Source organism: Salvelinus alpinus, chromosome 8 (genome assembly GCF_045679555.1).
Source record: "Salvelinus alpinus chromosome 8, SLU_Salpinus.1, whole genome shotgun sequence".
Lineage (NCBI taxonomy): Eukaryota > Metazoa > Chordata > Actinopteri > Salmoniformes > Salmonidae > Salvelinus > Salvelinus alpinus.
In genome coordinates this window covers 69,606,701-69,621,066 of record NC_092093.1, presented here as the reverse complement: position 1 = coordinate 69,621,066, position 14,366 = coordinate 69,606,701, and the positions used below count along the sequence as shown (strand labels likewise).

The following is a 14,366-nucleotide window of genomic DNA, read 5'->3' as shown; positions in this document are numbered from 1 at the left end:
AATTGAACCGCTCTCCTTGAAGTTCTTGATGATCCGATAAATGGTTGATTTAGGTGCAATCTTACTGGCAGCAATATCCTTGCCTGTCAAAACAATGATGACGGCATGTGTTTCCTTGCAGGTAACCATGGTTGATAGAGGAAGAACAATGATTCCAAGCACCACCCTCCTTTTGAAGCTTCCAGTCTGTCATTCGAACTCAATCAGCATGACAGACTGATCTCCAGCCCTGTCAACACTCACACCTGTGTTAACGAGAAAATCACTGACATGATGTCAGCTGGTCCTTTTTGGCAGGGCTGAAATGCAGTGGAAATGTTTTTTGGGGGGTTCATTTTCATGGCAAAGAGGGACTTTGCAATTAATCTGATCACTCTTCATAACATTCTGGAGTATATGCAAATTGCCATCATACAAACTGAGGCAGCAGACTTTGTGAAAATGTATCATTCTCAAAACTTTTGGCCACGACTGTATACGAAATGCTTCAGTCTGGTTTTAGATCCCATCATAGCACTGAGACTACACTTGTGAAGGTGGTAAATGACCTTTTAATGGCGTCAGACCAAGGCTCTGCATCTGTCCTCATGCTCCTAGACCTTAGTGCTGCTTTTGATACCATCGATCACCACATTCTTTTGGAGAGATTGGAAACCCAAATTGGTCTATACGGACAAGTTCTGGCCTGGTTTAGATCTTATCTGTCGGAAAGATATCAGTTTGTCCTCTGACAAATCAACTGTACATTTCGGTGTTGCTCAAGGTCCCGTTTTAGGACCACTATTGTTTTCACTATATATTTTACCTCTTGGGGATGCCATTCGAAAACGTAATGTTAACTTTCACTGCTATGCGGATGACACACAGCTGTACATTTCAATGAAACATGGTGAAGCCCCAAAATTGCCCTCGCTGGAAGCCTGTGCTTCAGACATAAGGAAGTGGATGGCAGCAAACTTTCTACTTTAAAACTCGGACAAAACAGAGATGCTTGTTCTAGGTCCAAAGAAACAAAGAGATCTTCTGTTGAATCTGACAATTCATCTTGATGGTTGTACAGTCGTCTCAAATAAAAGGACCTCGGCGTTACTCTGGACCCTGATCTCTCTTTTGACGAACATATCAAGACTGTTTCAAGGACAGCTTTTTTCCATTTACGTAACATTGCAAAACCCAGAGATTTTCTGTCCAAAAATGATGCAGAAAAATGTATCCATGCTTTTGTTACTTCTAGGTTAGACTACGGCAATGCTCTACTTTCCGGCTACCCGGATAAAGCACTAAATAAACTTCAGTTAGTGCTAAATACGGCTGCTAGAATCCTGACTAGAACCCAACATTTTTATCATATTACTCCAGTGCTAGCCTCGCTACACTTGCTTCCTGTTAAGGCAAGGGCTGATTTCAAGGTTTTACTGCTAACCTACAAATCATTACATGGGCTTGCTCCTACCTATCTTTCCGATTTGGTCCTGCCGTACATACCTACACGTACGCTACGGTCACAAGACGCAGGCCTCCTAACTGTCCCTAGAATTTCTAAGCAAACAGCTGGAGGCAGGGCTTTCTCCTATAGAACTCCATTTTTATGGAATGGTCTGCCTACCTATGTGAGAGACGCAGACTCGGTCTCAACCTTCAAGTCTTTATTGAAGACTCATATCTTCAGTAGGTCCTATGATTGAGTGTAGTCTGGCCCAGGAGTGTGAAGGTGAACGGAAAGGCTCTGGAGCAACGAACCGCCCTTGCTGTCTCTGCCTGGCCGGTTCCCCTCTCTCCACTGGGATTCTCTGCCTCTAACCCTATTACAGGGGATGAGTCACTGGCTTACTGGTGCTCTTTCATGCCGTCCCTAGGAGGGGTGCGTCACTTGAGTGGGTTGAGTCACTGACGTGGTCTTCCTGTCTGGGTTGGCGCCCCCCCTTGGGTTGTGCCGTGGGGGAGATCTTTGTGGGCTATACTCGGCCTTGTCTCAGGATGGTAGGTTGGTGGTTGAAGATATCCTGAGATATCCTTGAAGATAGCCCTGTCTGGGGGTATCATCAGATGGGGCCACAGTGTCTCCTGACCCCTCCTGTCTCAGCCTCCAGTATTTATGCTGCAGTAGTTTATGTGTCGGGGGGCTAGGGTCAGTCTGTTATATCTGGAGTATTTCCCCTGTCTTATCTGGTGTCCTGTGTGAATTTAAGTATGCTCTCTCTAATTCTCTCTTTCCTTCCTTCTCTCTCTTGGAAGACCTGAGCCCTAGGACCATGCCTCAGGACTACCTGGCATGATGACTCCTTGTTGTCCCCAGTCCACCTGGCCGTGCTGCTGCTCCAGTTTCAACTGTTCTGCCTGCGGCTATGGATCCCTGACCTGTTCACTGTGATTACTATTATTTGACCATGCTGGTCATTTATCAAAATTTGAACATCTTGGCCATGTTCTGTTATGATCTCCACCTGGCACTGCCAGAAGAGGACTGGCCACCCCTCATAGCCTGGTCCTCTCTAGGTTTCTTCCTAGGTTTTGGCCTTTCTCTGGAGTTTTTCCTAGTCCCCGTGCTTCTACACCTGCATTGCTTGCTGTTTGGGGTTTTAGGCTGGGTTTCTGTACAGCACTTTGATATATCAGCTGATGTAAGAAGGGCTATATAAATAATTTTGATTTGATTTGATAGTCTGGCCCAGGAGTGTGAAGGTGAACGGAAAGGCACTGGAGCAACGACCCGGCCTTGCTTTCTCTGACTGGCCGGTACCCCTCTCTCCACTGGGATTCTCTGCCTCAAACCCTATTACAGGGGCTGAGTCACTGGCATACTGGTGCTCTTCCATGCCGTCCCTGGGAGGGGTGCGTCACTTGAGTGATTTGAGCCTCTAACGTGATCTTCCTGTCCGGGTTGGCGCCCCCCCTTGGGTTGTGCCGTGGGGAGATCTTTGTGGGCTATACTCGGCCTTGTCTCAGGATAGTAAGTTGGTGATTGAAGATATCCCTCTAGTGGTGTGGGGGCTGTGCTTTGGCAAAGTGGGTGGGGTTATATCCTTCCTGTTTGGCCCTGTCCGGCGGTATCATTGGATGGGGCCACAGTGTCTCCTGACCCCTCCTGTCTCAGCCTCCAGTATTTATGCTGCAATAGTTTGTGTCGGGGGGCTAGGGTCAGTCTGTTATATCTGGAGTATTTCTCCTCTCTTATCCAGTGTGGATTTAAGTTCTCTCTCCCTCCCCTCAGGACTACCTGGCCTGATGAATCCTTGCTGTCCCCAGTCCACCTGGTCGTGCTGCTGCTCCAGTTTCAACTGTTATGCCTGCGGCTATGGAACCCTGACCTGTTCACCGGACGTGCTACCTTGTCCCAGACCTGCTGTTTTCAACCCTCTAAAGACAACAGAAGCGGTAGAGATACTCTGAATGATCAGCTATGAAAAGCCAACTGGCGTTTACTCCTGAGGTGCTGACCTGTTGCACCCTGTACAACCACTGTGATTATTATTATTTGACCCTGCTGGTCATCTATGAACATTTGAACATCTTGGCCATGTTCTGTTATAATCTCCACCCGGCACTGACACCCCTCATAGCCTGGTTCCTCTCTAGGTTTCTTCCTAGGTTCCGGCCTTTCTCTGGAGTTTTTCCTAGCCACCGTGCTTCTACACCTGCATTGCTTGCTGTTTGGGGTTTTAGGCTGGGTTTCCGTACAGCACTTTGTGACATCAGCTGATGTAAGAAGGGCTTTATAAATAAATTTGATTGCTTGCGATAAGTAAAAAATTCAAATAAAGTAACAAATAATTAAAGAGCAGCAGTAAATGAACAGTATTGAGGCTATATACAGGGGGTACCGGTACAGAGTCAATCAATGTGCTGGGGGCACCGGTTAGTCAAGGTATTGAGGCAATATGCACATGTAGGTAGAGTTAAATAGAGAGTAGCAGCAGCGTAAAAGGGGAGTGGGTTGCAATGCAAATAGTCTTGGTAGCCATTTGATTAGCTGTTCAGGAGTCTTATGGCGTGGGGTAGAAGCTGTTGAGAAGCCTTTTGGACCTAGACTTGGCGCTCCGGTACAGCTTGCTGTGCGGTTGCAGAGAGAACAGTCTATGACTAGGGTGACTGGAGTCTTTGACAATTTTTAGGGTCTTCCTCTGACACCACCTGGTATAGAGGTCCTGGATGGTAGGAAGCTTGGCTCCAGTGATGTACTGGGCCGTACGCACTACTCTCTGTAGTGCCTTGCGGTCGGAGGCCAAGCAGTTGCCATACCAGGCAGTGATGAGAGCAAAAGCTCAGGTTGCCCAGCCCGGCGGAGATACAATCTTCGGCAAAATCATTCGCAAGGAGATTCCTGCAAAAATATTATTTGAAGGATGCTCTCCACGGTGCAGCTGTAGAACTTTGAGGATCTGAGGACCTATGCAAAAACCTTTCAGTCTCCTGAGGGGGAATAGGCTTTGTCATGCCCTCTTCACGACTGCTTTGGTGTGCTTGGACCATGATAGCTTGTCGGTGATGTGGACAACAAGGAATTCGAAGCTCTCAACCTGCTCCACTACAGCCCCGTTGATGAGAATGGGGGCGTGCTCGGTCCTCCTTTTCCTGTAGTCCACAATCATCTCCTTTGTCTTGATCACATTGAGGGAGAGGTTGTTATACTGGCACCACATGGCACCAAATATGAGCAAATCAGCCATTCTATGCAATATTCTATTATATACTGAACAGTGGTCAGCTGAATTCAATGTGTTTTATTGAGTAGAGGTGTGAATTTCAATTACAGGTTTTTGGAGAACATTTAGAAAACTTGAACAAGCGTCCTGGGGACAGAGCAAACAGAATGCTAGGCCACTGATTTTTTACCACCGTGGTATCGTTATTCTTCACGGAATCGTGATACTTGGCCTGGTATCGTATCGTTTGTAAAATGTTAGCATCGTGACAAGCCTAGTACAAATAATCAAACACACCAGTGGGATTTACCGAACTGGGAAATGACAGACTGTAATACAACACTGGTCCACTTCTGATCCTGTAAAACCATAACACACTGAAACTTTACTTAGTGTGTGTGTGTGTCTACAGGTTCTTATGTGAGTGATACTGTACTTAAGAGTAAAGTGATGACGCATTGGTGTGTGTATGTGTCCGCGTGTGTCAGTCTACTCACATGCAGTGAGGGGGACCACCCCCAGCCATGCGAAGGCTACCAGTGTGTAGTGAAACCAGTATCGTATGGCCGTGCCCACACTGGTCAGCAGGCCAGCACAGATGTCCTGGATGGGCAGGCGGGGGGGCATGTCTGGGGAGTAAACTGGAGCACAGACAGCAGGGACAGAGAGAGAGGGATGACACACTCCATGTTCAAAGTTACAAACTTAGTCAATAACTTAGAGAGAGAATAATAAGGTTGAGAAATGACTTAAAAATAACAAAAAGTGTGTAGAACCTAAAAGGGTTTTTTGGTCTGTCCCAATAGGATAACCCTTTGAATAACCCTTTTGGGTTCCAGTTAGAAAACAGGTTTCTAAGACTGTATTCAATGGCAGAGCTTCCCAGTCTGAAGTCATCCCCTTGCAACGGAGCACGTTTTTAGACTGACAGGTCAAAGCCACGGACGGGTACTTACTTGGTGTGAAAGCAAATCTGTGCTTGCATAATTCACAGTACTCCTTTCTGCTGTGCTTCAGCCACTGGACCAAACTGTAAACAACAACAATAGTAAAAGAAGTGTGTTGTAGGGGAGGAACTAACATGTGCAAGTGCAGGCATGGAATACTGGCTTCCTCACTCAAGTAGGGCAATTCAGTTCAACTCACATGGGGCGATGTGTGGGTGGTATGTGAGGTGTGGTGCGTGTGAACGCGAGTGAGACAGAGAACAGCCCACACTGAACCGCCCACAAGACTCTTTCATACATACACCTCAGTCCATTCATTCATAAGCCCACCATCCTATAATGCCTTCTATAAGACTGAGTATAACGCTTGCTACTGTAACCATGAGCTGTCTAGCATTCGTGAGCTAGTGCCCAGTTAGGCCTACATGTTAATAACACCATTAATTCCAAGTGTAACTAACTAAGCCTAGGTAACATGGTATCTATATGTCCAGCTTAATGAATAGTGTGTGACCAGTACTCTGACCCAACAGGGCCTATTAGAGATCAGTGACATAATGACAGAGCAGATATTGTGGCGGCAGGTAGCCTAGTGGTAAGAGCATTGGACTTGTAACCGTCGAATCCCTGAGCTGACAAGGTAAAAATCTGTCGTTCTGCCCCTGAACAAGGCAGTTAACCTACTGTTCCTAGGCAGTCATTGAAAATAGGAATTTGTTCTTAGCTGACTTGCCTAGTTAAATAAAGGTAAAATAGAAATATTCTCAGAAATGGGATGATGTCGATGACACAGTACTTCTATACCCAGAGGAGCAGAGCGTGTTTGTGACCTCACCTGCAGTACCCTAAAGGCTTATCACATTTCAAAACCTGGGCCTGCAGTAGTAAACCATGGCAGTAAACCACATCACAGTAGTTCAGGAGGGTTCCGACTGCTTATCATCAATAATCTGTAGCTAATAGCCTAAATGACAAATCAGCAACTTTCCTCAGTACCCCAGGTTCTAATTTTAATAACAAAGTAGGCTATTTTAGAAGCAACTAATTGTCTTCCAAAAAGTGTTGAATGAATGTTTTTCTAATCTTCCGTTTGCTCCTCTGTTATGCCACCCTTGGTTGGAAAGTGAGATAGTGACAGCATTGTTATTCCTCTACTCCTAAATCCCGAACCAGCCTTGCCTGATCCAATGCCACACACACACACTACCCAATAAATGTACCAGTAGCATGGCATTAACTACCCAGCTCTGAACAATTAACTACTGGGTTATGTAAGTCAATGATTGCGCCCTAGCTGTTGCCACACTGTGTGTAATGTAGAGTTACACTAGCAGGCCTTGAGGCTAAGCCTATCATTCTCACTCAATGGAAAAATACATTGTTATTTTAGACTTCAGTCTAAAATAGTCTCAATTACTGGCTGCTATCCTTTGCGTTATTTCAGCACACCCAGCTAATTGTTTTTCCTTTGTTAGACCCACACTGCAGAGAAGCCAGCTGTGAAGGCAGAGAAGCCAGCTGTGAAGGCAGAGAAGCCAGCTGTGAAGGCAGAGAAACCGTCTGGGAAAGCAGAGAAACCGTCTGGGAAAGCAGACAAATGTAGGGTGGTCACTTGGACGCAAGCCAAAACCATCACCTCAGGACAGTCTTCGGTAAAAACTAGGACCTATGCTATAGCTGTATATCAACATTAACATTACTTCCTCCTACTGACTCAAATGTTATTCTATGTCCATTATGTCAGAGGATGAGTGAGGAGGTTTCTCTATTGCTAATACTTGGGGCTGGTGGGGGGGGGGGGGGGGGGGGTATAGTCGGACTATAAATATTAGGCCTACATACAGTATACAGTGGACTCCTAATAAGTAAAACAATCTTGAGGTCTCAATTCAATGACATTCTTTGTAATTGCTCCTGATGACTGCATACTCACAGTGTGATCAAGTCAGACAAATAGCCACTCACCATTCCTGATGAATGAACTTAATACTGCCGGTGCATACACAGGGGTGGTACAAGGGCTTGTCTGGGGTCCCCTCCGAACGACACACGCGACATATATCTGCTACAAACAGACAAAAGAGGAAGATAAGTTAATTTGTTCAAAAAACACCTTATTTTATTATCGATGGCTCATGTCACTGTTTGGGTGTCTGCCGACGAAAAATGTGTTTGCAGCTGACGTTGGCAAGGTAAACTAACGTTTCCCAGTCTCAACAATGTGGTCTCTAACAGTAGTGTAAATCAGCTGACGTTACAAGTAACGTTAGACTGACTGTAAAATGACATTTACCTTCATCTGCCGTTTCCATTTTACTGGATGACGCGCTCCCCTCTTCTGCAGCAGTAGTTTGCTATCGCAAACCCATTCACAACGCGAAGGCCAGTGTTTTTAGCCGATTTGGAATAAACTAGCTAGCTAGCTATCCTTGATAAAATGGTGTCCACTTTGATGGACACTAGAATCCCAGTCTTGACTTGTTTCGTGACACGCGCAATCAGAACACAATCGATGTTCCTTTTCACTGCAAGCCGATGTATGTTGGACCGGTAGCGGTTGTCAAACAGAGATCAATAGCATGCATAGCTAGCTACCTTTTACTTTTAAATTCAGCACGATCAAGGCGACGATTAGGTACCTAGCTAGATCTCTTTGACCCGTCACAACATTGATACCTTGCGACAGTGTGCGCCGCTTTCTGGCCGCGGTGGCAGCTTTTGGATTTGGTCACGTAATGTTACGTGGGGCTTGTGTTTTCTGACACGTGTGGATAGGGACACCCTGAGGTATTTAGCTGTTACTACATCATACCAATATGTGACTGAATACCATTTTCCTTTAGATTGATGTCTGATCCACCACTTTACACCGTTCTGGTCTTTACAGTTCATATTGGAATGTAATGTGGTAACTGCACACAGTATACTTTACAAATCCTCACATTACGAAAGGTCAAGTATGAGGAACTTATATCATGCCGATTACATCACTGGCGCTGTGGCTTAGTTGGTTAAAGCGCCTGTCTAGTAAACAGGAGATCCTGAGTTCGAATCTCAGCAGTGCCTTTTTGAGACGGCAAATTAGTACAGTTCGGAAGTGTCCCAGCTGAAACAGTTTGATGCGACTTGAATGATTATTACACGTTTGTATTTTCTACACTCAAAAAGCGTTTTTTAAATCGATCAATTTTGGTTGGAATGAACTTCAGACTGGGTAGGAACAATTTTTTAAATATTTTTTATTTATTTCACCTTTATTTAACCAGGTAGGCAAATTGAGAACACGTTCTCATTTACAATTGCGACCTGCCCAAGATAAAGCAAAGCAGTTCGACACATACAACAACACATAGTTACACATGGAGTAAAACAAACATACAGTCAATAATACAGTGAAAAATAAGTCTATATACAATGTGAGCAAGTGAGGTGAGATAAGGGAGGTGAAGGCAAACAAAATATATATATAAATAAATAAAAAATATAAAAAGGCCATGGTGGCGAAGTAAATACAATATAGCAAGTTAAAAAAAAAAGTAGAGTAGAGATAGTAGAGATAGAAAAAGTAGAGATAGAAATAATGGGGTGCAAAGGAGCAAAATAAATAAATACAGTAGGTAAAGAGGTAGTTGTTTGGGCTAAATTATAGATGGGCTATGTACAGGTGCAGTAATCTATGAGCTGCTCTGACAGCTGGTGCTTAAAGCTAGTGAGGGTGATAAGTGTTTCCAGTTTCAGAGATTTTTGTAGTTCGTTCCAGTCATTGGCAGCAGAGAACTGGAAGGAGAGGCGGCCAAAGGAAGAATTGGTTTTGGGGGTGACCAGAGAGATATACCTGCTGGAGCGCGTGCTACAGGTAGGTGCTGCTATGGTGACCAGCGAGCTGAGATAAGGGGGGACTTTACCTAGCAGGGTCTTGTAGATGACCTGGAGCCAGTGGGTTTGGCGACGAGTATGAAGCGAGGGCCAGCCAACGAGAGTGTACAGGTCGCAGTGGTGGGTAGTATATGGGGCTTTGGTGACAAAACGGATGGCACTGTGATAGACTGCATCCAATTTATTGAGTAGGGTTTTGGAGGCTATTTTGTAAATTACATCACCGAAGTCGAGGATTGGTAGGATGCTCAGTTTTACAAGGGTATGTTTGGCAGCATGAGTGAAGGATGCTTTGTTGCGGAATAGGAAGCCAATTCTAGATTTAACTTTGGATTGGAGATGTTTGATGTGAGTCTGGAAGGAGAGTTTACAGTCTAACCAGACACCTAGGTATTTGTAGTTGTCCACATATTCTAAGTCAGAGCCGTCCAGAGTAGTGATGTTGGACAGGCGGGCAGGTGCAGGCAGCGATCGGTTGAAGAGCATGCATTTAGTTTTACTTGTATTTAAGAGCAAATGGAGGCCACGGAAGGAGAGTTGTATGGCATTGAAGCTTGCCTGGAGGGTTGTTAACACAGTGTCAAAAGAAGGGCCAGAAGTATACAGAATAGTGTCGTCTGCGTAGAGATGGATCAGAGAATCACCAGCAGCAAGAGCGACATCATTGATGTATACAGAGAAGAGAGTCGGTCCAAGAATTGAACCCTGTGGCACCCCCATAGAGACTGCCAGAGGCCCGGACAACAGACCCTCCGATTTGACACACTGAACTCGATCAGAGAAGTAGTTGGTGAACCAGGCGAGGCAATCATTAGAGAAACCAAGGCTGTCGAGTCTGCCGATGAGGATGTGGTGATTGACAGAGTCAAAAGCCTTGTGCCTAATGTAACTCACGCTATTTGAACAGGGCGTTCCTTGTGGTCAGCCGGTGACCAGGATTCACATGATTCTCTTCAGCCTCAGAAGAAAAACTAAACTGAACTCTAAGCGGGAAGTGAACAAATGTACATTTCATTCTGCAAAGTCCCCGTTTCAGAGTATGAGTTTTAGCCAGAAATAACAATAAAATGGCCAAGTAAGTGTTCTATTAAATAAATAGTAACACTCAAATCCCAATTTTAGCCATTGCCTACGCCCTTCAAATAAAATATAAAAACATGTATTCAGGTTAGAAGTTGTGGGTGGGGGGAATTGCTAATAAACGGGTGAAAGTAAGCGGTACGGTCTGGTACCGCATCACGGCAAAATAAATAGTGGGGGTACTGTACCAGTAAAGCATGAGCCTATCACAATAACAAACTGTCAAGAAAACTAGGCTACTTGAAAACGGATGGTATAGCCTACTTATATTAAATGCGATGTGGTTCCACGAAAACACTGAGATTTTGCCAATGCAGAGACGTGTGGCCGACTTCACAGACGAGCGCGGACAGCACTGGTCTCATAAATTCGGGCCTAATGACCATCGCCAAATGCCATTATGCTATTTTGTGTAACAGATGTCTCTTTCCATTCACCACTGTTTGGAGGCTGGAAATATGTTGCAGTTGGATTAACGTGCGCGGTCAGCCTAGTAAAGCGTTGGGATCGGGTACAACTATTACCCAGTGGTGTAAAGTACTTAAGTAAAAATACTTTAAAGTACTACTTAAGTATTTTTTGGGGGTGTATGTACTTTACTTTACTATTTATATTTTTGACAACTTTTACTTCACTACATTCCTAAAGAAAATAATGTACTTTTTACTCCATACATTAGGCCTTCATTGTAAATAAGAATTTGTTCTTTACTGACTTGCCTAGTTAAATGAAGGTTAAATAAATAAAGGAGCCCTCTGAAGTGATTTTTTGACAATCAGATGTGATAAAGATGTCATTTACTGGTTGAAATCTGGTAGGGACCTCTTATAACCAGTCATAAATATACATTTTGGGGGTAGGTAAACGCAGTGGTGGAAAAAGTTCCCAATTGTCATACTTGAGTAAAAGTAAAGATACCTTAATAGAAAATGACTCAAGTAAAAGTGAAAGTCAACCAGTAAAATTATACTTGAGTAAAAGTCTAAAAGTTTTTGGCTTTAAATATACATAAGTATCAAAAGTAAATATAATTGCTAAAATATACTTAAGTATCAAAAGTAAAAGTACAAATAATAATAAAAATTCCTTATATTAAGCAAACCAAACGTCACCATTTTCTGTTTTTTTAAATGTATGGATAGTCTGGGGCACACTCCAACATCATTTACAAACAAAGCATTTGAGTCCACCAGATCAGAGGCAGTAGGGATGACGAGGGATGTTCTCTCGATAAGTGTGTGAATTTAACAATTTTCTCTCCCGCTAAGCATTCAAAATGTAACGAGTACTTTTGGGTGTCAGGGAAAACGTATGGTGTAAAAAGTACATTATTTTCTTCAGGAATGTAGTGAAGTTAAACAATTTTCTCTCCCGCTAAGCATTCAAAATGTAACGAGTACTTTTGGGTGTCAGGGAAAATGTATGGAGTAAAAAGTACATTATTTTCTTCAGGAATGTAGTGAAGTTAAAATTTGTCAAAAATATAAATAGTAAAGTACAGATACCCCCCAAAACTACTCAAGTCGAACTTTAAAGTATTTATACTTAAAAGTACTATACACCATTGGGTAAACGTAGTTGTACCTGATCCCAACGCTTTCTCACTAAATCATTACTTACCAGAAGTCCACTGACACGCTCTGATAATAAAAGTATGTGCATCGCAAAAAAATATGTTTCTGTACAGTTTGGTCATATTGGAAGGCGCCGAGTTACGGATAACTATTGCCACTTGCAGTGTAAGTTCGAATGCCCATGGCGCGCCAAAAAAAATGTAAATTCTCATTCATTGAAAATGAAGATTAGTGGCTCAATTAAATCCAACCCGCATTGCAGTAGTTACGCAGTATGTATTTTTACAATGGTCAAATTAACTCATGGATTGGGCTTGGGTACAGTATAAAAACCAACAACTACTATCAGGGCGACCCCTCTCACAGGCATGCTTTCACTTTCAGATTTAGAATTGTGTGGGCACGGGATGAATATTGAAAACAAAGGAATTGAAGAAAAAAAAAATATGCCCCATTAGCCAGAAGAGGACTGGCCACCCCTCTGAGCCTGGTTCCTCTCTAGGTTTCTTATGTTCCAGCCTTTCTATGGAGTTTTTCCTAGCCACCGTGCTTCTACATCTGCATTGCTTGCTCTCTGGGGTTTTAGGCTTGGTTTCTTATAAGCACGTTGTGACAACTGCTGATGTAAAAAGGGCCTTTATAAAAGTGTTTGATTGATTGATTAGAACTCACAAACATTGAACTATGAGCCAGCACACAGCCAAGACAAAGCAGAAGTAGCTTCGAGACAAGTCTCTGAATGTACTTGAGTGGCCCAGCCAGAGCCCGGACTTGAACCCGATCTAACATCTCTGTGGAGACCTGAAAATAGCTGTTCAGCGACGCTCCCCATCCAACCTGACAGAGCTTGGGAGGATCTGCAGAGAAGAATGGGAGAAACTCCCCAAATACAGGTCTGCCAAGCTTGTAGCATCATACCCAAGAAAAATCTATTCAAATCAAAGTTTATTTGTCACCTGCGCCAAATATAACAGGTGTAGACCGTACAGTGAAATGCTTACTTACAAGCCCTAACCAACAGCGCAATTTTTAAGTAAAAATTAGGTAAACAATAGATAAGTAAAGAAATAAAAAACCAAACAGTAAAATGACAGTGAAAATAACAGTAACGAGGCTATATACAGGTGGTACCAGTACAGAGTCAATGTGCGGGGGTACTGGTTAGTTGGGCTTATTGAGGTAATATGTACATGTAGGTATAGTTAAAGTGACTATGCATAGATGATAAACAGAGAGTAGCAGCAGAGTAAAATAGGGGGTTGGCAGGTGGGGATTTTTGGGACACAATGCAAATAGTCTGGGTAGCCAATCCCGATAGTCGTGCTAATTGAGGTAATATGTACATGTAGGTATAGTTAAAGTGACTGCATAGATGATAAACAGAGAGTAGCAGCAGCGTAAAAGAGGGGTTGGCGGGACACAATTTGCATTGTGGCGGGACACAACGCAAATAGTCCGGGTAGCCATTTGATTACCTGTTCAGGAGTCTTATGGACACCAAGGAACTTGAAGATCTCAACCTGCTCCACTACAGCCCTGTCGATGAGAATGGTGGCGTGCTCGGTTCTCCTTTTCCTGTAGTCCACAATCATCTCCTTTGTCTTGATTACATTGAGGTATATAGGTTGTTATTCTGGCACCACCCGGCCAGGTCTCTGACCTCCTCCCTATAGACTTTCTCGTCATGGTTGGGGATCAGGCCTACCACTGTTGTGTCGTCTGGAAACTTAACGATGGTGTTGGAGTCGTGCCTGGCCATGTAGTCTTGGGTGAACAGGGAGTACAGGAGGGGACTGAGCAAGTACCCCTGAGGGGCTCCAGTGTTGAGGATCAGCGTGGCAGATGTGTTGCTACCTACCCTCACCACGTGGAGGCGGCCCGTCAGGAAGTCCAGGATCCAGTTGCAGAGGGAGATGTTTAATCCCAGGATGCTTAGCTTAGTGATGAGCTTTGAGGGCACTATGGTATTGAACGCTGAGCTGTAGTCAATCAATAGCATTCTCACGTAGGTGTTCATGTTGTCCAGGTGGGAAAGGGCAGTGTGGAGGGCAATAGAGATTGCATCATCTGTGGATCTGTTTGAGCTGTATGCAAATTGTAGTTAGTCTAGGGTTTCTGGGATAATAATGTTAATGAGTCTTTCAAGTTTAGCAAAGTAACCGTCCAGAAAACATGGATCCCTGCCCTGTCAGTCCTGCTTCATACTCTAATTTAAAAGTAGAGAAGCATTCATTACTAGTGATACA

At 43.9% G+C, this 14,366-nt stretch overlaps 1 protein-coding gene and 1 non-coding gene across 5 annotated transcripts in view; one reads left to right on the top strand and one right to left on the bottom strand.

Annotated features, from left to right (window-relative positions):
• Positions 1-8,264, bottom strand: part of LOC139583597 (E3 ubiquitin-protein ligase MARCHF6-like) — a 34,324-nt gene extending 26,060 nt beyond the window's left edge. Inside the window, exons 1-4 of one of the 4 annotated variants that reach the window (XM_071414850.1) lie at positions 7,884-8,264; positions 7,556-7,655; positions 5,600-5,673; positions 5,141-5,284 (exon numbers count right to left, since the gene is read on the bottom strand). In XM_071414850.1, coding sequence (XP_071270951.1) covers positions 5,141-5,284; positions 5,600-5,673; positions 7,556-7,655; positions 7,884-7,902 — 337 coding nt within the window. In that variant the 5' untranslated portion in view covers positions 7,903-8,264. The remainder of the gene's footprint in view (positions 1-5,140; positions 5,285-5,599; positions 5,674-7,555; positions 7,656-7,883) is intronic. The other 3 variants (XM_071414851.1, XM_071414852.1, XM_071414853.1) reach the window with 3 other exon arrangements.
• A 318-nt stretch (positions 8,265-8,582) lies between these two features.
• trnat-agu (transfer RNA threonine (anticodon AGU)) lies at positions 8,583-8,656 on the top strand. Its single transcript has one exon. It is a non-coding gene; the product is annotated as a tRNA-Thr (tRNA).
• Positions 8,657-14,366: the final 5,710 nt, after the last annotated feature.